Consider the following 22,251-nt stretch of genomic DNA (forward strand, 5'->3'; position numbering starts at 1 on the left):
AGGTGTCCCTGCCCATGGCAGGGGGGTTGGAACTGGATGGTCTTTGAGGTCCCTTCCAACCCAAACCATTCTGTGATTCTATGATTCTATGAAAGGGAACGTTTGAGAGAGTTTCTGGTCTCAGCTTCACTCCTCCATACACACTCAGATCCAGAGAAGGTTCCTGCATTTCAGGATATTTTTCTGCCTTGGTCTTCAATTTTTAATGCACTGAATGTGCTCCAAAGAGCATCATATTCTCATACTTCAGAAACGTGATGAAACAAGTAATATTCACAAAAATTAGCTGTACATACATCGTGTATGTATGTCTTGCTGTCAGTAAGTCAGATGCTACACCCTTCTACAATATATCCATTTCAAGACTTATAAAACCTACCACATGTGTACAGATCAACAGATATTTTAATTCAGCAACCACAAGCCAGCTCATCCTTGATTACTGCTAATGGTGCTATAAAAGGCCAATGCCTGTGTGAGAGGTCACAGTGGGAATTAAAATAAATTGAGTTTCTCATTACAAAGACTTACTCATGACCTTCTTTCTACATGGTAACAGTGAACAAATGACTTTCGTTACGCTCACACATGGTCAAATACTTCCATTATCTACACGAGCTTGTCAGAGTGGTTGCTTTGTCTTAAATCAAGGATTATCTCCTCAGCTAAGTGCCAAGCAGCTCTCAACCAGCATGAGCAGCACATATACTAAAGTGTGTAACACAACACTAATCATATCGGTATTCAGCTTCTATTCATTTATTTTTTTAATTACGGCATGACAGCTCAGCTATGTCGGACAGTCAGCAGGAGTTCATTGGAACAATGGAAGTAATTATGAAAACAAAAATCAAACACAATTAACCAGATTTAACTGCTCTACTATAAAAGCTTTTTCCAACTGCTTCATACATTTCCTTGCATTTGTTACAGTTAATCTTATCCCAGTAATCTTCCGTTTGTTTTCAGAGCCACTGAAATGAATATATACAGTTAAAGCTGTTTATACACCAATCCCGTGCCTTGGCTTTGCTGTGTTTCTTGAATTAATGTTATCTAATTCTTTCTGCTTTTCCACACTTGCAGTCACAGAGCCAATGAACAATTTCTACTGTAAAGCTCTTCCCTTGGCTCTGTGTCAACGTAGCATCCCTTACGAGAGATTTTTCACAGTTTTTTTGCCAGACTCAAAATAAAAATAGCCTAAAGAAAAAAAATCAGTATCTTGGCCAGTGTTTTTCTTTTTTTCTTTAAGATGTTGCTATTGTGGTGTTATAATGAGTTTACTCCTTGATAGCTTTTTATCTTGCAGCTTTGCAGTCTTCCAGTTATGGAAGCTGGTTGCCATGTGACAGATCTTTTGTCATATTAGAGAAAAGTTTGGTACCATAAAGGCAGGGTGTGGAATACACTCAACATTATTAAATAAAAGATTAAAAGATTAAATGGCAAATCTTTATTTAAATAAACATCTCTTTGTTAATATACTCCATTTATGTTTTTATAACAGAAATAGCATTTTGAAGGAAAATGCCATCTCTCCTCTCATCAACTTCTCCTCCTCCCATGGAAGAAGATGCTACAGAGACAGATCTAAGGCTCCCTTTGCTCCCATACTCTGACTTTTCTTCACACTGAACATCTTCCCCTGAATCAGACTTCTTAATCCTATGGTATCGTGACCTTAAAGAAGGATTTGGAGTAAACTCAGACTCAGAATCCACCTTCAGAAGTTCTGCAAAGCCATTTGAAAGGAACAGATTACAGCAGTTCCCAAAGGCTCCCAAATTTACTCTCTCTCAACTAGTTACAAGAAAATAGTCCTATCTGTAAGAGAGAAATAGCCAATACGTTGACAGCCCAAATGAATTCTGCCTTGGAACTGTGCTAACTGCTCCGAGGGCACACAGGATTGACACCTTCTTTTATATCTTCACTCAGCATCTGCCGTGGCCCAAGGAAAATTCTATCAGTGTCCTGTTAATCAAAGTTTTCTAGAAGGTTCCAGCTGTAATCAACACCACCACATAAATGGGGATATATCCTGACAATAGAGGAGTAACACATGGAGAGAAGTAAATACTCTTTCACATTTTTCCTTTTTCATTCCTATGTATTCCTTTATATTTATGTACATATATATAGTTATATAGGCATTTTTAATGGCATTCCTTTTTCCTTTCAAGCCTAGACTGCTCCAAAGAAGGAAAAGCCTGCAACTTAAATAAAATATTATCAAGGAATAACACTATTTAAGATCAACAGGATAAGAATCTTTTCCTCCACTAAAATGTCACTGTTAATATGAGAGGGGGGAAAAAATATCTATCAGTTGAGAAGAGATAGCAGCCATAAAACACAGTCATGACAGAAAGATCAATCTTGCCTGCTATTCACATTTCATTTGCAACTCAAGAATGATACTTATTTTCAAAGCAGTTACTGACCTGGTTTTTCAATGAGTTCTGCAGACTCTGCTTGACTCTACCCCCTCACCTGTATGGGCATACAGTACCAGTATTTCCTGACTCCCCAGTTTATCTCAGGACTCAGAACAGTTCAAAGAATCCGAAACAGCCTGATTCGTTTGTGTATCACAGAAGTCTAACAAAATACTATATACGCATACTAAGAATACCTTTGAATTTGAGATCCCAGCATTACTGAATTATAAACATAATAGAGATCATGGCCAACCAGCAGTAATAACTGCGATAGAGAATCTTTCAATAATAAAGCGATTCTGCTCCAGAATCACTCTTTATGCTCAGACCACAGCATTATTACATATCTGAATTTCAGGTTTAAAGGACAAAGCTCCTCCACATCCTTCTGCACACAGGCCTCTCCACCTGAAATAATGACAGGAGGAAAGAATAACATACTACCAGTTCTAGGCTGGAATAAAACATCAGTAAGTTGTTGCTCTCCCTGCCTCTATATGAGGGCACCTTTCTCCTTCACAATCACATCCTGAAAATTCATGGATTTACCCATTCATTAATTCCCTTTCTTAGGTACTGTGTGCATGCAATCACATTGAAAACAAAATGGTCTTTAAATCAGAAGTAGGGCGCTAGGTGCAACATACATAACACCTCTCACTAATTTTGATGCTAATACTCTGCTTCTCAGCTGAAGTTCTTGGATGCTTATTCAAAAGCAGTGTTTATCTCCAGCAGAATCCTTCATGTACAAAGCTGCTATAACAAGGGATGGATTAAAGATTCATAAGAAAGTTTTGCCCAGGAGAAAAGAATTATTGCTTGAAGCATTCCTCCCTGGCAAAAGAATCCACGTCCCTTTATGAAGCAAACTTCTATTACCAAAAAAAAAAAAAAAAAAAAAAAAATTAAAAAAAAAATTGTTAAAAGAGGAACCCTTTATTTTACTGTACAGATCTCAACCTACCATTTAGTTTTACATGGGGATTTGTAACACCTTACAGTAGCTACTTGTCAGATGGAAATAGAAATCGGTGTCATACTTGCAAATTGCTCTTTATTAAATACTTATATTAAATTAAAAAAAAAAAAAAGTGAGAGAGAGAAATGGTCCCAGGTGGCTATCTCCTCAATCCTGACGATGAGGAAGGAGCTGAGGAGGAGTGGATGGATCCTGTGGGCCAAAAGATTTTTTCGCAGCTGGTGTTTTGATTTTACAACCATGGCACCCTCTTTAAGAATAGAGGACTGCTAACAAGAGCCAGGATCCATCCAACCACATAGGGCAAAAGTGTCTTTTCCAATAGGCTGGGGCCAAACTGGCAGGAAATTAAATTGTGAGTAGCGAGGAGGGAGATGAAAACCCACCAAAAAATGAGAAAGCAGTGGATTGGGCTGGCAAGCACAGGATGTTGAGGGATGTGGACAGGACATACCTGTCTGCAATCAGGTAATGGATGGATACAGGCTTTTTAGGAAGGACTAGCCAAGAAGGCTAGGAGGAGGCATTGCCCTGTATGTGAGAGCGGCAGAAATGCATGGAGTTCTCCTTGGCTTCCTTCCCCTCTACTCATCACTGATGAGAAACATCTGCAGTGCTGTGTCCAGGTCTGGGCCCCCCAGTTCAAGGACATAGCCAAAGAGCTTGCGGCACCTTCATCCCTGAAGACGTTCAAAACCCAACTGGACCTGAGCAACCTGCTTTAGCTGACCTTGCTTTGAGCAGGATTTTGGACTAGATGGTGTCTAGAGTTCCCTTCCAAACTCAATTCCATGACTCCATGATTCTACAGTTTTACATCCATTCATCAAATATATAGTGTCCATTCAATTTAAATCCTCAAAAATTCCATCTACCATCTTCCTCCACTCTGCACAAATAATAATGCACTATTATACTGAAACATATAGAGAATCCCAGGTTAAGCTTTTAGTTAGTATAAATCAATATAGCTTCACTAAGGTCAATTCAAACTGCATCAATTCACAAAAAATATGGACTAAGTATCTCATAATTAGCGGACAGTTTTTTTATAAGCATCAAAGTTCCCACCTCATCACTACATATTGCTTAAATATTACTAAACCCACAAATCTTTCTATCAAATTTACTTAAAAATAAAACAAATTATGTAAGGAAAATTACAAGAATTGCTGGGAAATCCATATTTGAATAATCAAGGAATTGGCAAATATGAAAAATACATCTATCTGGCCATGACCAAAAGCAGAAGACAAATCCCTTGCTATGATACTCTCAATAGGTCTTTGGTGCTACTACAGAACATCAAATAGCAGCATGAGTTGTCAGCAACTTTTTTTAGTAAGTTTCCTGAAAAAGTCAAGGTCCAGTATTTATTTGTTCTTAAGTATTATACCATCCAGGCAGGCTACAAGAACTACCCATTTCCCTAGGCTTTCACAGGTCTGACTGGGTTCTATACAAGGTGATGAGAAAGGTGTTTCCCCTCCATATTCCTACTTTTTACATGACACACAAGTTCAGTTCTTGCAGAATAATTTGGTGTCAGGCGCTTTTTTAAGCAGGGAAGGCAGCTGTGGATTTATGTTATTTCATACAGGAGTATTCTTAACCACTGGAACATTGGAAAAGGGCTGATAAACGAATTTATAAATACAGATTTCTCATGGTTTCTTACTTGGCACTACACAGATTAATGTGAGTATTATACAAGAATGGCATGCGAGTTTAATGCAATTACAAAAGAAGTATGAAAGGTGTTATCAAAGCTGAACAAAGCTGTAGAAAGTAGCCTCAAGAGAAGACACTGACAAAAGCACCTCCTAAAGAATCCAAATTTACCATGTGGGGAGTTAGCATTTCAATAGACTCATAGAATAGTCTAGGTTGGAAGGGACCTCTGGAGGTCATCTAGTCCAATCATCTCCTCAAAGCAGGTTGAATACTGTTCTTTCAAAGCAACCCGTAATTTGGATAGCTCTTTACTCTTCATTGAAAAACTATCATCTGAGGGAGGGTGGTCTGCCTAGAGAAAAACAGCAGTGGGCTAAGAGCTTCTGTGTTCCCTCCCCACATTTTGTCAAACTGTAGTGATTTTCACTGAACATTTCATTGTTCCTCTGTATGAGAACTTCAGTCTTTGTAATCTGTAACCGATCTCATTATCACCATCATTGTTCTCTGAAGTTCCTATAATTCTGCAATTATTTCTGCAGAAATAATAAATATAAAATATTTAGCAAGTCCCTTGTAAAGAAAATGAATATACTGAAAAGAATGACCTTATTCAAATGCACATAATTAACATTTTCACTTTAAAATTGATTATAATTCATAATTTTTGGAGCAGAGAGGAGGTTGCCAGATCTTTTCTAAGAAAAGGAAAAGAGGATAATGACGATGCTGAGGATCATCAAAGGATGTAGAGTATTGTGCAGTTATGGACATATCATATAACACAAGAGCATACTTGGCACTGGCTGGTGCTTGAGATGAGGGGAGGAAAAGACAGGAAAAATACCTCTTACTCTTTCACCTAACCCTGCTTCTACAGTCTAGTATCTTTTAAGAAAATTTCACACTTTGTGTTGCATGGCAACCATTAATATAAATCCAGATCAGAAATAAAGCTAACCCCTAGTAACTACAACAGTGGGTCTTCGGAGAGTAGGACAAAGGCTGGGTAGGAGTCTCGGGTAAGAATTAAGGTTCCTCACTCTCTAGTCTGAGATAGTTGTCAACTGGATGGAAATACTTCACCAGAGTGTGACAATCAAGTAGGAATGACTGAAAGTTGTATTATGAATATTCACACCTTTGAAGGGAATTCTGAGCTTTCTATAATGAAGACTTACTTCTGCAATAATTCTGAATATTAGACTTTAACAACATGTTAAAACTGAAAGATCCTTAAATGTATCTTTATACAAACAAATATATATTGATGTAACTTCAACTGATATCAAACACATTTTAAAGAAAAGCTTGTCTAACCAGTGGAGCTGCAGTTAAAATAACCCCGTGTGTACCAATACTATTCAACAACTTTGCTCCCTTTCTTGTTCCTGACCTGTAATCTGCTAGGTTCTCCACACACTTCATGGCTCCTAGGGCTTTCTTTCAGAGTGAACCAGCTAAGACTTTCTGAGACAGAATCAGGGGAAGTTTTTAAGAAAATTCACTACTGGGACCATTCCCTACAGACAGCATGAGTGAGATTGCTCCTGGCTCCCTGACCACTATAACGAGTTTGGTGCCTTCAGGCACTGCCATCATTCAATGCCTCGAGAAAAACAACACACACCTTTTACGTCATGTCATGACTTGGGTGAACTGCAGCAGTTTTTCTGAATCGTATAAAGAAAGAAAAATAACAATGTCTTGGGACTCAAAGGACATCTAAGCAAAACGTGTCATGCAACACAGATGCAGCCAGGCTGCTCTAGAGGGACCAAATGCTGTGAATTATGGCTCTTGCCCACCTCAGCTTGCAGATCAGGACGTGCCCTCTGCAGGCAATGTCTTTGGCATTATAAATGTAATTGTTATAATGTCTATTTTGTTATCTACAGATGGTCTATATTTTCTTGAGTCATAAATCTAATCTTCTATCACAACCACATGGGACACAATATTTAGAATCTAGGGGCCATGTAAACTGCAGGTACACAGCAGATGTAATGACTGTAAAGGGGGTCCATTCAGTTACACCAGTACAGATACCGGGATCATGATACTGATCACAAGGCCAATGCTACACCAACTAGATAAGATAAACCTCAATATGTACTGCAACAGACAAGAGAATTCTGCATAAAATGCAGTGATCTGTAGTGATTATTGCTTAGTTGCTCATGGGGAACTGTCGGCAAGACAGCATGAAAATGTAATGATTGTGAAAACAATTCTAGCACTCTTCTAAAAATAAAACTTTTTATAACTTTTTTTGTTGCTAGGAGATGCAAAAATATAGGACATAACAATGCAGCTATTTAAAGGGCAACCAAAATAGTCCATAGTATTAACAAAAATGTACCACGTTATTATTAGCTATACTGATTCACACAGACTGGGTGATTTTGACAATTACATAATGGTTTTTTTCCAAGGTTAACCCATACTTTAAGGATACATTTTGGTAGGACAAGTTTTGTTTCCTGCCAAGATTGTATTAACTACTTTTTCAACTGATTAAAAGATTTAAAAAAAAAAAAAAGGCTGAAAAGGGCTTGGGTGACTTTTTTTTTTTTTGACTGCTGAAGATAAAAACCATGGATAGATAACATACTTGCAGTGATTACATATTATTGCACAGCTGAAAGAGAAGGTAAATCCTGTATTTTCAATAAAACAATGAAACTGCAGTAAGAATATTTCAAAATTCTGCAAATATAGTTGAATCAAATGGATTGAACTTTGACAATGTCATCATTTACAGTTCATAATAGTAACGTTAGTTTTGGAATACACAAGCTAAATAGCAAATCAGAGTATTTTTTTCACCAGTAATTGCTGGGAAAATATATATACTGCATCTATGTTACAGGCAACTTACAACTTTAGAACTCTGAAGACCAAATTAAGTTTTCAATTACTTTTCCATATTTGTTCAAAAAGTTTCAGAATTATAAGACTTATTGTGTCTGCCTTGTCAAGGCACACCTTGTAGTGACAGTATTTTTTATGCCACACTATTAAAGGAAACATAAATTGCATTCCAGTTCTTAGAAATTGCTCTGGTACATCAAGTGAAGACAGCTCAAATGCAGTTTTTGAGTGTGTTAAGAATGACAAAGCTGGATATGAGAGACAGACCTACTGAGGGATGTAAAGCTACTTATATGTCTTCTCTAACAGGCTAACAATGTCTCCTACAGTCTTAAAAATAGTATGATCTCACATTTACTAAATATTTAGACATAATTTTGTAATTACAGGGTAAATCATGTCCTAAGTGGCTGATTCTTTGGCCATAACTGTATTTTTTTATCTCTTACCTAACCTAAAACATACCCTGTGAAAGCAGAAAAAAATGTGACGCAGTTTCTTTCAGTAACAGGCATTAGCTCTAAAGCGCATACCACTGACTCTGTATTTCAGTGGCACTGAAATAGTCTTGATTTGATTCAACTCCTTTAAAATAAGATAATTTTTAGAAGAAAATACACTTATTCCTGAAGGGTTGCAACTTGATAAAGTGCTAAATATGGATGTTAATTGTTTTTATTTTGTAAAGTTTACGTACGCTTCAAGCATTGTGCGAGGAAGTGAACTAATGCCTCACATCTGAAAACCTGTGAAATGTATTAGCTCCTAGCTCACAGACAGAAGTTAGAAGATATTTTACTCTTTAAACTGACTTGAATAGATTAAAGAAACCTGTTAATATAGATTGTTACAGCTGACCTTAAAATTATATTTAATCTTTACAGGTAAAGACTTTTACAAACTGATTTTGAAAGAGTGAGACAGTGAAATATATTGAAAGCGACAATAAGTACCATTTTAAATAAGAAATTGAAGCTTTAGATAATTGGACAGTAGGGATGAAGACTATAAAAATGTATAGTTGAGTGAAAAATATGCTAGAGAAAATGGCATTAACATTCCTGTAAAATGCCCCTTAAACTATGGTAATATGTCTTATTTCTGCCTAAGTGGCCATTTTAACAACAAGCATTAGCAGCCTGACAACCTCAGGTGTCCCAGAATTGAAGAAAAGAGGCCTCACCAGCTTGAGGAGGGAAAGAAGGGTTTGCTCTTCTCATTTTCTTAAATAGCACCTTCAGGTTAGAAAGCTTTAAAAGTTTCTATCTAAAATTATACTGGCAACTATGAAAACCTGGATTTTTTCCATTTTTTTTTTTTAAATGAAAGCTGAAGTGATATTAGAACTTCAAGAACTAAACTGAGAAGAACTTGGGGGTACTGGTGGATGAGAACCTGGACATGAGCCGGCAGTGTGTACTGGCAGCCCAGAAAGCCAACCGTATCCTGGGCTGTAGACAGAGAAGTGTGGCCAGCAGGTCGAGGGAGGGGATTCTTCCCCTCTACCCCCTGGACTACTGCGTCCAGCTGTGGAACCTACAACCATCAGAAGGATATAGACTGGTTGGAGTGAGTCCAGAGGAGGCCACAAAGATGCTCTGAGGGCTGGAGCCCCTCTGCTATGGGGACAGGCTGAGAGAGTTGGGCTTGTTCAGCCTGGAGAAGAAAAGGCTCCGGGGAGACCTTATAGCACCTTCCAGTACCTGAAGGGGCTACAAGGAAGCTGGGGGGGACTTTTTACAAGGGCCTGTAGTGACAGGACAAGGGGTTATGGGTTTAAATTGAAAGTGGGGAGGGTTAGATTAGATATCAGGAAGAAGTTCTTCCCGGAGAGGGTGGTGAGGCACTGGAACAGGTTGCCCAGAGAAGCTGTGGATGCCCCATCCCTGGAAGTGTCCAAGGCCAGGCTGGATGACGCTTTGAGCAACCTGGTCTAGGGGAAGGTGTCCCTGCCCGTGGCAGGGGGGTGGAACTAGTTGGTCTTTAAGGTCCCTTCCAACCCAAACCATTCTGTGATAACAAGTAGCACGAAGTAAAGCAGAACTTTATAGGCTGAATCACGTCTTTCTTGTGTCTAAACACTTCAGAAGAAGTAACGTTAATCATGCAATACATCTTGTGTTATTTTTTGTCATCTTCAAAGCTATATTAAATAATATTATCAAATACTGTATGTGTCCTCTCATACTTAAGGTGATGCTGGCAAATAATTACACAAACGAGTTCAGGAGGAAAACTGCACAGAAATGATAGCAGAATTTTATCAGGCTTCAAAAAATGTGAAACACTGAAATAGTGTAACAAATAGTAAAATTATGTTCTCCCAAAGAACTAAAATACTTCAGCAGTATCAACAGGTTTATTTAGCCATTCTCAGCCTTCATTTGAAGGTCTCAACTTTCTTTTAGCATTTCTAACATTCCTGTAATGTATCCTGATACTAATATACCAGGTTCTCTGAAATAAATGTCTTTACATGTCTTCTAGGGCCCTTGGGTCTTAAAAAAAAAAGAAAAAAGAATTTAAGAAAAAGTAAGTTACATAGCAAGTCAATGATACAGTCAGGAGAAGCACCCAGAAAGCCTATCTGCAGAGAAAATATCTCATCTAAGCAATACTTCAGTCCTCATTAATATTTTACCACAGTAGCTCAATAATATTGTTGAAGTGCCACTAACAAAGATTAATGAATCACATCAACACATTTTGGGTGTTTTTTAGGGATTTTTTTTTCATATTGACATTCTGGATTTTCTGTTTAGTTTTTAGTGCCATCTGTGAGGTTAAGAGATTTTGGATAAGAGCATCTAAAATTGTTTCACTATGTGAGTAATATAAAAGACTTGGAGGTATAAAAATTCAAAAGTTTATGGTGAAAAAAGTTCAATCAGCATGCTAATAGCAGAAACATCATCAATTGAAACCCTACAGCTACCATGACATATGTCCCAGAAATTCAATCTCCATTCCTTTTGGTGAATCATCAATGTGGTAAAAAGCAGGAAAACAGGCAGTTTCAGCTCCAGCTGAGAAAGAAGTCAATGAATGAGTTTACATCAGCATTTTAATTCAAAGGAGGAATACCTTCATGCCTTTGACACAATCTCCTCAAGCATTCCTGAAGTTACATGACGGAGTAGTCTGAGAAAGCACGAATTTAGGATGAAACAAAAACAGAAGATGCAGTCAAGCATGTATGCTAAAGGATACTACGGATGCTCTGCTGCTGGGACAAGACTGTAACTGGCCTAATTTAAAAACCTTGAATGAATGCAGCCGGTGTATCAGGTTCTCAGCACCTGCCATTTCACTCTGAAAATTCACTCCTACTGGTCCTTGGTATTTGCTGACACGGACAGAGCTGTACCACACCAAGCTGCAGGAAAGCCGAAAGTCACACAAAACGTAATGTGAACTGCAAAAAAAAAAAAATTCACATATTTGTACTAATGAGGAAGAATTCACAGGCTGTGGCACTGTCAGGAGAATCAGTGGTTGTGATCAAATGTAAGTTTTTTCTTCATCTAAAAATTAGGCTATAAAAGAATTCCTTTTTTATCATCCCATTCATAACCTGTCTTATGTTGAAGCATAACAGCTCAGCTAATTAGGTACTTGATAAAGGTAGATTATTTGGGCCATTTTCCTGCTTTGCACATACAGTAAGCAAAGGAGGTAAAGAGAAATTATTTAATGTCAACGCTTTTTTTCCCCTCAAATCTACAGTTCTAAGCAGTTATTTCCTCAAAGGTGGCAATGAAAGGAATTAGACGTATTCCAACTCTCAGTGCTTCAGAGAAATTTTTAAACTAAGACAGACTGAAATTACACATCCTGTTATTGTTGTTCTAAATGCTTTCAAGAAAATAAATGAGTTTTTACTAAAAGGGTGTTTCATATGAAAGTCAGCTATATCAGTCCATAACGTGCTTACGTTGTTCAGCAACACACACTGAAACCTTGCAGTGCCACAGTCAGACAGCAGATGTCAGAGTGTTTAGCAAGATGACTACATGAGAAGAATCATCCCTGGCACCTCAAGGAAAGGGGAGAAGGGAAAGGGAAGTGGGAATGAATTGATCTCTGACAACGGTAGGCAATAATAAGTATGACACACATTTTGCTAGTTGCAGAGAAACATACAGTTGCCAGGCACTGAGAAAAAAAGCCCACTGAGTCCTAGAAGTGAGCAGCTGGCTTGCTCACATACTGCAGATCGCAGTAATGCTGTGCAAACATAAACCTATTTGCAGTCAAAATGGCAAGATTACTATATTTTTGCTTCAAGAAACTTCTTCTTGCACAATTATGCCTATGGATCTTACCATGGGAGCATCACATCTGAGAAACGGTGTGCAAACACAGGGAGGTCTTCCCCCTACAGACTTTGCGAACTGAAATTATCGGGGCAGACAATATTCTGATCTCCCATAGTACAGAGAGTATCAAGGAAGACTGATCAGGTGCCTTGTCTGTAATCAGACCACGTCCGAAATGTGAACTGAAAAACGGATTTCAAAGACCAAGTCCACCACCTTAACTGGAAGCTATTCCTCTTTAAAACATTATTACCTTGGAACCTTCATGCCATGATCAGACCACCTCTCCAAGGGTCTTGCTGTCTCTCCCAATTACTGACACATTCTTTAGCGGCACAGTTGAACACTGTACGGAGTGAAAAATTACCAACTGAGAAGATACCGCTTCTTAATTCTCCTTTGGTTTTTTTGCATTTAACTAACTTTTCGAAGAGAAGACCATTTAGGATGTATTTTTTTAGGAAGTTCTTGGTGTCACACTTAGAGTTACTACATTTTTTTCCTCTCAAACATTTTAAAATATACAAAGGCTTTTTTCAAAACTATTTTGCAGTCCTATGATCTGGCATGTGCCCAGTATTTAGTGCTGAATTTCAGCTCTGGGAAATAAATGAAACATCATTTCCAAGAGAAAAGACAATTTTCACAGCAGTTTACACATATATTGAGGGATAAACTCCAGCTTTAACGAGCTGGAGGAAGTCCATCACAGACAGGAAAGTCCAAGATTATCCTATACTTGTAGTCAAAAAAAAAAAAAAAAAGCTAGGACAGAAAACACCTGCAAAACAGCTCTGGATGATGATATTCAAAAAGCAAAAGAACCATGCTCTTTCTGTGCTGGGGGACAGGCAGGGCTGCAGTCTCTACCCTAAGGATCACGAAGGTCTGACCTTTTCATGTCCATCCCTGCTCAGTGTTACAAAAGAAGCCAATACAGACCTGCCTACTCACATCCTTTCCACTGACAATGCACATGCTTACAATATTTAAAAATTGATATTGCAATAATAATCTTGTTCTTTCCTTCCAACTTTATGTGGGTTGATTTAAGTAAATTAATGCTGGTCACATTATGCATATGAATAGGAACACTAGCAAGTGTCTTGGATATATGGGCACGAAGAATCTACAGAACTAATACAAACCAACTTGTTTTCACATTTTTCCTTTACACACACCTAAGTAGATCATCCTTTATATGAATTACGGAGCTGACTTTCACAATCTAAGTCTTATGAAAATACACACATAAATTCTATTATTTGGTTAACAGTCTCATGTTTTTCAGACCCCGCACCAGAGCTGTGACATGGGATTGTGGTCACAGAGGAAGAAAGAAGTGAAGCCTCAGATAGGAGCTATGTACAATCCTAAACACTTGAGCTAACATCACTGTTCCTGAGATAGCATCTGATTTTGGTCTGCAGAGAATTACAGAAAGGAAGATTACAGCCTGAATAGGTGTTTTACAAATAAAGCACTAGAATAAGGTTAGCACTACCTTTCATTACCCAGACAGGGTGATGGAAAAAGGAACAAGGACACTAATGAAGCTGATAGGAATGACCTTACAAGCTCCTGCTAAGTAAAAATATCATCTCTGTAATACCCACATATTGTTAAAAATATTCCCCTTGGTAACTGGCAACTGCAAATCAGTGAGACATCCTTATGCGCTAACTCAGTTCATACTTTCCTCCCCACTCACAGTTAAGTCTGGCGCTAAGATTATTAGTTTAGACACCCATAATTCTCACACTTAGGCAGCATGAAAATACCGTCTTGACCCAGGGGGTACATCATTCACCTTCAAATCCTCCACAGATAGAATACAATGGCTGAGAGATATTCCATTGCTTTTTAGGAAAGCAACAGGAAAACGGAAACCTAAACCAAAGAAATAGAAGGAAAATGGAAACTTAGATTCAAATTATATAAGACAGACTATTAGTTATTTATTGAAGACAGTCTTCTCATTATCTTTTATCGAATCCCTAAAGCACAGTATCTTAAAAAAGGCCTATTCATTTCATCATTCTTTGACTCTGCAGAAACAGGAGGTGGTAATAATAGTTTCAGTGCAAAATGAACTGTCGTTTCAAAGGTTGTAGTCTAGAGGAAAATACTGTCTAAAGTCCAAAATTAAATACTTTTTTTAAAAATATGCTTTGCCATTGTGGAATGTCTACCTTTTAATAAACCCACTTTTATGAAGCCCGAAGATGATGTGACTGGACAGGGTGCTAGGAAAACTCATGTAGGCTCCCTTTCCCATAACACACTGGACCAGATGATCTTTTGAGGTCCCTTCCAACCTGGGTTCTTCTACCAAACTATGAACAAAAATGCCCATTTTGTATTAAATACCACAAGGCTCTACACTTGGAGACTTTCACAAAAGTTGTGTGTACTCAATACTTCTGTAAAGCAAGGTCTTACAATGTCTCAAATTCAGAATTAAAATTAATACAGCTAGAATTAGCATCTAGCTTCAGATATGTAGGTTCTAAAAAGTTATGACCTAAATTATACTGCAAAAATAGGCCCCAGAAGGGAAAGGTCATACCACTGAGCCACCCTTTCTCTCTGTAAAAAAAAAAGACAGAACTAATAGAAGCATTAAAAATATCTTTTACCCTTTTATTTTAATTTTTTTCACACACTGCTTTCAATCATTTCTGTATTGTTTGCCAAATATCAAGAGTTTGGGAAAGGAAATGAAAGACCTTTCCTCTACCTGAGCTCCAATAAAAGAAAGGTTGCTGCATCACTTCCTAGCTGTGATCTTAGTCCTGGAAGAGTAAAGGCTAATCATAAGGTACAAGATTCTGTAAATAGGAAAGAAACATAATCTACTATCACCCACATATATTAACAAGAAAGAGAAATCCTCTGTAAAAAGGAACATAATGACTTAAAATTATTCCACTCTCACCTTTTTTTTTTTTTTTTTTTTTAAATTTAAGCAGTAACTCAATTTATTTCACTTCATCATCACGAATTTCCTTAGGAAAACAATCAACCAGCTAACATAAACTGACCAAGGAAACAGAATACCCACAGCCCCAACAAAAAGTCAAAGCCAAAAAATCACATCACTGTAGATGACTGAGCCAGTCAAAAGATTAGCTACTCTCAAAAGATTAGCTGTTATTGCAGAATAGATATTACAACTTACATTTCTAGCACTGATAATGCCTCTTCAGAAAATAAATGTCCTCCAACCTCTTTACAAGAGAAAGTTATTTTTCCTATATAATACATTATCTAGTCTGCTTATTATGTGTGTAATATATACAAACCCTTCCTGTGTCTCTCGCATCATTTAATTACAATATAAGCTAATGAAGTCAGTATCTTCTAGTTCTTCCTTAGTTTGTGATGCTTTTACAAGGAGCATAAAGATCCTATTTTTCATGCAAAGATTCCAACTAATAAAAGGCCAGAAAAGATAAACAAAGAAGGCATTACACAGGAATTTCTTCAAGTACAGTGTTTGCCATAAAGCAACAGGGACTCTTCAGTTCTCTGGATGTTCCACACAATTAAAATCGTATTTGCTAACCAGGAGGACAGGGGAGAAGGGGAACACTGTAGTGACTCCTCAGGCTGAAAAACAACAAAACAGAGCATATCCTACTGCTTTTATGATATATCTCTTCTTCTCAAGGACTAGAGAATCCAAAGTGATTATGGAACTCGCTTGTACTTTGGCAAAGGATGCTGTATCCCAATGATCAACGAGATGTGTAGAGCTCTGTAATAGGACTATGAAGAATAGTTTGAATGAACAATGAATGGAAATGTATGTGTTGTGAAAGCACCAGAAGAAACAGTGTAAGGAGTAAAGGATGTCACATGTTGATGGGCATGCCCAAATACACCAGTTATCAACTACACTTCTGTATGCAGTTTCTCAAGAGGTCTGGTTTTGTGAAAGAAAGGACAAAATCAAATCATTAAGAGAAGGGGACAGGAAGATAAAGAACAGGATTAGAGCTATAAACCACCCAGCCAAGGTGGCAGGAGGACAGTGGGGAAATCAGCAACGTTACCTGCTATTGCCTTACAAAGATGGTACAAAATGAAAAGGCTAAGATTGCAATCACCATCAACTCCTAAAGAGTACAAAAGGTACAGCCAAAAAACACCACGTGATCACCAATCAAGAAAAATATGGCAGATATGATGAGGACTTCATAGCTGGCATCTTTTACCCTTCCTGTCCCTGTAAGTAATCCTAGCCCCTTCATTTGGCCACATGTCTTGGTGTTTCTGGGTATGAGTAAGAGTGTGAAATCAGTGAAAGAGTGAATATGAGAAAGAAAAACACATTTTGTGAAAAGAAAATTACCTTCCTCTTCTATAAGGTTTCTACATTAAATTTTGTTACACGAGTTACAAATATTATAACCAATTGTGGTCCCAAGCCAGGGCACTGAAAAATGTCATAGGATGCTTAGCTCACAGCAGTGAGCTCAGTACTGCCCCTTGCTGCACAAGCCAACATGCCTGGCGATGATGAACCATACGATGCCATTCACAAATGCATGCTTACTGCATAGTCTCATGTGAAAACATATGCCACAGATCAAATAGCTATCCCCAAGCATCTTACATGCTGGGATTTTAATAATTAGGGAAATCTCTTCATAAACAGGAAAAAGGAGCTATGTGTCACTCAAGTATAAACACCCTTGTCACGTCAGTCTTTTCTTGCTGTCTTCTATAAAATGAACCACTGGGAAAGCATAAAGCAAGTTCATGTCCTAGTGCCAGTAAAAGCCACCAGCTCTACTCTTACTACTGCTACTAATGCAGTAATTAATTGCCTTTGAGTCCCTCCTTAACAATTAAGTCCCTCCTCCAGTGGCAATGGGCAGAGATTTGTGATGCATGCAGAACCAAGTCCTGTCCCTGCTGTCACTGTGAAATTCCATACCGTCATGGTGAACGAAAGAGTGACAACCATGAAGCAGCCGCAGATTTGTTACAGTTCAGCCCCTGGTTAACAGCAATTTGAGAAACACTTCTGCTCATCCTTCCAGTTCATACTCTCCACAGAAGGAACCATGCTTACAAACAGAGCATCACACACGCGCTCGATGTTATTAAACTTTTTCCTGTTGTAAGCACCTACAGCAAATGGATGAATTCTCCACTGAGTTTGATGTAACAGCCACGAGTTTTAAGCAAACAATAATGCTGGCCCCAAACAGCTTGAAAGCTGAAAGGCAAAACAACGGGAGTCAATTTTCCATATCTGACAAAGCAGTAGTACACAAAACTGCGGAAGCATCGATAAATAAAGCACGTTATTGTATAAGTAGCCTTATACACTGTAAATACTTGATGCATGGTTAGTACTTTAACAGCATGCACATTAAGTATTACTGTTTGAAGTTTTAACTCAATAAATTATGGCTCCACTACTCTGCCTCTTTAAAGTGTGTTTTTCCCTTTGAAAAGTATTACAGTGTAGGATAAGGCAACATGTTCATTAACATGCAAGTGCTGAAAATAATAATAATGAGCCAACAAAGTCACATTTTGCAATATAGACAGACACTTCTATTTTATTTAAATAAAAAAGTGGGACAGGAAAAAAAGAGCCTTAAGAGAAAAGAAGCAGACTATGTTTGCTCTAATGGGAGGTAAAGAAAGAACAAAGGAACTTCTGACCCCAGGCACAGCCAAAATAAAAGGAGTAATGTGGCTTCTTTCCTCACACAATTGCTGACTCTGTATTCACTTATTCCCATTACATACCATTCGGATATGCAAAGGAGCTGGTAATTTCTTCAGGGAAGATTTTTGCCATGTTATTTATTAGCTAGGAAGTATTTCCTGACACATGCTGAATTTTTGACAGACTTGCTCAGTTTTGACTCAGCCTTTTGATAATTACACAGCAACAGTGCCTGTGAATACAAGTAATTTCTGTTTGCTTCTTATGCTGTGATTATTCCAGAGTTCTCCTGATAGCACTTACCGAGTCATTTCAAATACTATTCCTTTTTTTTTTAACTTCTACCTATTCATACTACTCGGGGTTTTTAGCCTGTTTGTTTGTTTTGTCTTAACATCAAATAATGGTTAGATTTTTAATATCCATGAAAATGACTGTGTAGTGATTAATGGTATTGCATAAATCCTCTGTAAGCAGGAATTGTATGTGTTTCTTCACACATTATACCTCAAGAAGGATACCTATGTCTAACCTTCAATATTTTCTGTTATTTCATTCCATAACAGAGAGATATAGTTCCTAAGGTGACAAGACTTCTTGAATCATTGCTTGTGAGCATCTAACTTGAGACATCCTAGCGAGAGGCCTCACTCCATAAAATAGAATTCAATATTCCCTGAAAATCAGGCCCCTTTCAGACTCCTCAGCAGCAGTGATGTTAGACAGGGCAGAGGAAGCACATACTGGATGAGAAATGGTCATTTAAGTATGTTACGGTGCAGTACTAGTTCTTTAAAGGGTCAACAACAGCTTTCTGTTTCTAAATTAGCTAGCTTAGGTCAACCAGGAAATGAGATTGTCTTGAGATTTTTTTATACCTCTTCCAGACCTGCATATCTCATAGTCTTAAATACTACATTCATAATGTTAAGTTGCTTTTCAGTGATCCAACGTTCTGGTAGTACTTGGCATTTTTGTGGGATAACAGCTTACCTTTCCCTCGTGTCACACATAACCAGCTGGTGGGTCCTTTAATCGGCTCTATACAGTAAAGGCAACAAAAAGCTTGGACACTACACTGCACATGGGGTTGGTGACCTTTCAATGCCCAGAAAAACACTGCCAGAAGACACACTGCCCAGTTGCTAGCTGGGATTGAAGCCCTTCTGCCAACTCTAGTAAACTGACTTGGGCCCTCCATTTTCACAGAAGACATCTACCACGTTGTGTTGGTTTTGTCTGAGATAGAGTTAATTTTGTTCACAGTAGCTGGTATGGGGCTGTGTTTTGTATTTGTGCTCAAAACAGTGTTGATAACCCAGGGACGTTTTAGCTATTGCTGAATGGTACTTACACAGATCCAAGGCCTTTTCTGCTTCTCACAGCACCTCACCAGCAAGTGGGCTGAGGGTGCACAGAAAGTTGGGAGAAGACACAGATGGGACAGCTGACCCCAACTGACTAAAGGGATATTCCATACATATCTATATTATCAACACTTTTTCAGCACAAATCCAAAACATAGTCCCATACTGGCTACTGTGAAGAAAATTAACTCTATCCCAGCCAGTAGCAGCACAACCAGACACGTTGCTCACCACAGACCTTGACACAACAGTTTGACATGGTGAAGCCAAAGACATTTGAGATGTTTGATCTTAAATATATAGCATAGGGTTTTTGGACCATAGCTGAAGTTCCACAGGCATGAGGCTTCCCAAGACAAATGTAGCTTCATACACACCTGTTTAAAAACTAATCTGATTATAACGTTTTTTGTATGTGTCTAGAACATGAACTCCAAACTCCAACATCTGCATTAAACTTATCTATTCATTATCTCACACAGAACCCAGTGAATCTCTAGCAAAACACTATGGTATGTAAGATATCTGATAAAGTTTGTAGCTCTGGGTCAGGCTTAAAGTCACATGCCTAACAGGATTAACAAAAAAAAAAAAAAGGCAAGAAAATTAGAGCTCCGTGCAAAGCAAAACACTTGCATTGTTTAATGACAGAAGATTCCTGTCACCTATAATACTATGCCACTAATCCTGAAGTATGGACATGAAATGTTGAGCCTAAGTCCTGTCCTTGATCACTTTGAGTCTGTGTATCTTCTTTGACCACCGCTTGCTTTCTTTTAGAAGCCTTGCATCAAAATTTACTTTACTGGAAAGCATCATGCATAAGTATTAAAACTCTATGGAACATCCAAGAATCTTTTCAAACCATCACTGAGAAATCATCATGAAAATTAGAAGGAAAATGAAGTACTCTAGCAAGCAGTTAGGGACTTTAAAGGTTAGACAATCACTGGAAAAGCTGTAACCATAACCACCTGATCATTTGCTGAGAACAACCTCATACACATTTTTTTTTTTTTAGGGTGTTGGGTTTTTTTTTTTTACATAGTCAAATGTTTTTAGATTCATCTGATCCCTGTGGTGCAGTGGAAGGAAACACATGTGAGAGGGCAATAAGGAAAAATAGAGAAGGAACTGAAGAGGAGGCGTAGGATACTGAAAGGGGCTTGATAGAGGCTCCAGCCCTCTGCCAGCACTCCCACGTAAGTACGAAGACTGAGGAGCAAGGACACCCTAAGCATGACACAGGCACTGCAGCTAGCTAGAGCCCTGACAGTGACTTTTCAGTCAGCCTTCTGTGTTCTCAGCAAATAAGAGATTGTTATTAAAGGCAGCTCAGCTGTCTGGGAATGGAAAAGCACTGACAGAACAGAGCCATAATGATCCCATTCTAGCCATCTTCCTTGCAATAGACAAAGTTGCACTGCACAGTGGAAGAATACACTGGAAAAGGCTGGTGTGTTTGTTCTCTTTGCTACTCCTCATATCAGCGGTAAAACAGTGGCACACAGTGGACTTCTTTAATGTTATAGAAATTATACAACAGTATCTCCCAATGTTCAGTGTTGGTAAATTTTGCTGAGTCTAAGTTTACTATGTCTGCATGGAATCCATCCACATGTAGCTCCTGGATTTCTTATTCACTCTTCAGTTCTGTCTAGCCCAAGCAAACAGAATATATACTGTCTCACAGTGCTCACTGTGATGTCCAGCATTTGTATGATGCTGACGCAAAACGGTCATAGGGCAACACTCTCAAATGGCAGACTTTAAATTGTGTTGGCGAGAGTCTTAATTTTAAATTTTGGAAATTCCAGAAATTCACATCTAATACTATCTATTGCAGTCATACATTATGGGATTAACTATCAAGATCCGTATTTTTAGAAAGCTGGCTGCGTTAGGTTTATCATGGGCATTAAATCATCCCCAGCTAATATCACAGAATTCCAGACCATTATTTTTCATTTATTCCAAATTGTCTTTTAAGTGATAGAAAGTGAAATGGGTAACACAGGTGGCTGTTTCAACTTGCGTACCATGTCTCTTTTATACCAACAGCAGTGGGATCAGCATCAGGCAGCAGAAGACCCCTGCCATCCCCCTTCTCCTTCTCTGCACAAGCTCTCCGTGCTGAGAAGATGATGGTGTATTCCGCTACTGGAAGCTTCTGGGAGAAATTGTCTTCTGCTTTGTGTGGGACAGCAGACAGTTCAACCATTGTGGAGACCTCAAACACAGAGAACACTGCCATGGCTACTAAAGTGAGATCACTGTCATTTTAAAGAGGCTAATAACTGCACACACATTTTAGCTCAAATTTTTCACTCATTTCCAGCTCAGTTCAGTAACTGCTGGAAGGCCACGCTTCCAACAGTTGTTAAGATGATTTTTTTTTCTTTTATTGCTAACAAAGCTTTCAAATAGTGTAAGCACCTCACATAAGCATTTTGACTATTGTATGACTATATATTCTGGGCAGCATGTTCCACTAACAAAAATCAGCGACTGCAGCCACAGTAGCATACGTCAGAAGAACTTCTTGGCCATCTCTACTGCATGTTTGCTGTGCTTTATCCCTTTGCTCTTGTAAGTAGCAGTAATAAATGTTGTAGCCATAAGTCTACTTAACAGCACCATATTTAAGGTTGCAACCTTTCAAAATGTGTCTTGGAAAGATGATAAATTAAACAAAGTACTTCTGGCATGGATGGAGCTGTCTGTCCTTCCTGGTCAATGGAATAGAAAAGCATTTGAAACAAACCCTTTTGAATATAGGAATACCCTGTTTCTGTGTATCACGATGAGACAGGAAGCATGTACCATAAAGCGCAAACTATTGGGCACACTGTTGCATTATGGGCATCTGCTGAATGGGGACAACATCACAACATGCAAG

At 38.3% G+C, this 22,251-nt stretch overlaps 1 protein-coding gene across 1 annotated transcript in view; it reads right to left on the minus strand.

The window, feature by feature from the left end:
• LOC104508124 (glycosyltransferase-like protein LARGE1) overlaps positions 1 to 21,606 on the minus strand; it is a gene marked incomplete at its 3' end in the record, with an annotated part of 115,697 nt that extends 94,091 nt beyond the window's left edge. Inside the window, exons 1-2 of the mRNA XM_010149639.1 lie at positions 21,392 to 21,606; positions 11,236 to 11,350 (exon numbers count right to left, since the gene is read on the minus strand). Of these exons, the coding sequence (XP_010147941.1) occupies positions 11,236 to 11,350; positions 21,392 to 21,606 (330 nt within the window). The remainder of the gene's footprint in view (positions 1 to 11,235; positions 11,351 to 21,391) is intronic.
• Between the last annotated feature and the right edge of the window lie 645 nt (positions 21,607 to 22,251).

This window comes from Eurypyga helias, unplaced genomic scaffold (genome assembly GCF_000690775.1).
Source record: "Eurypyga helias isolate BGI_N326 unplaced genomic scaffold, ASM69077v1 scaffold724, whole genome shotgun sequence".
Lineage (NCBI taxonomy): Eukaryota > Metazoa > Chordata > Aves > Eurypygiformes > Eurypygidae > Eurypyga > Eurypyga helias.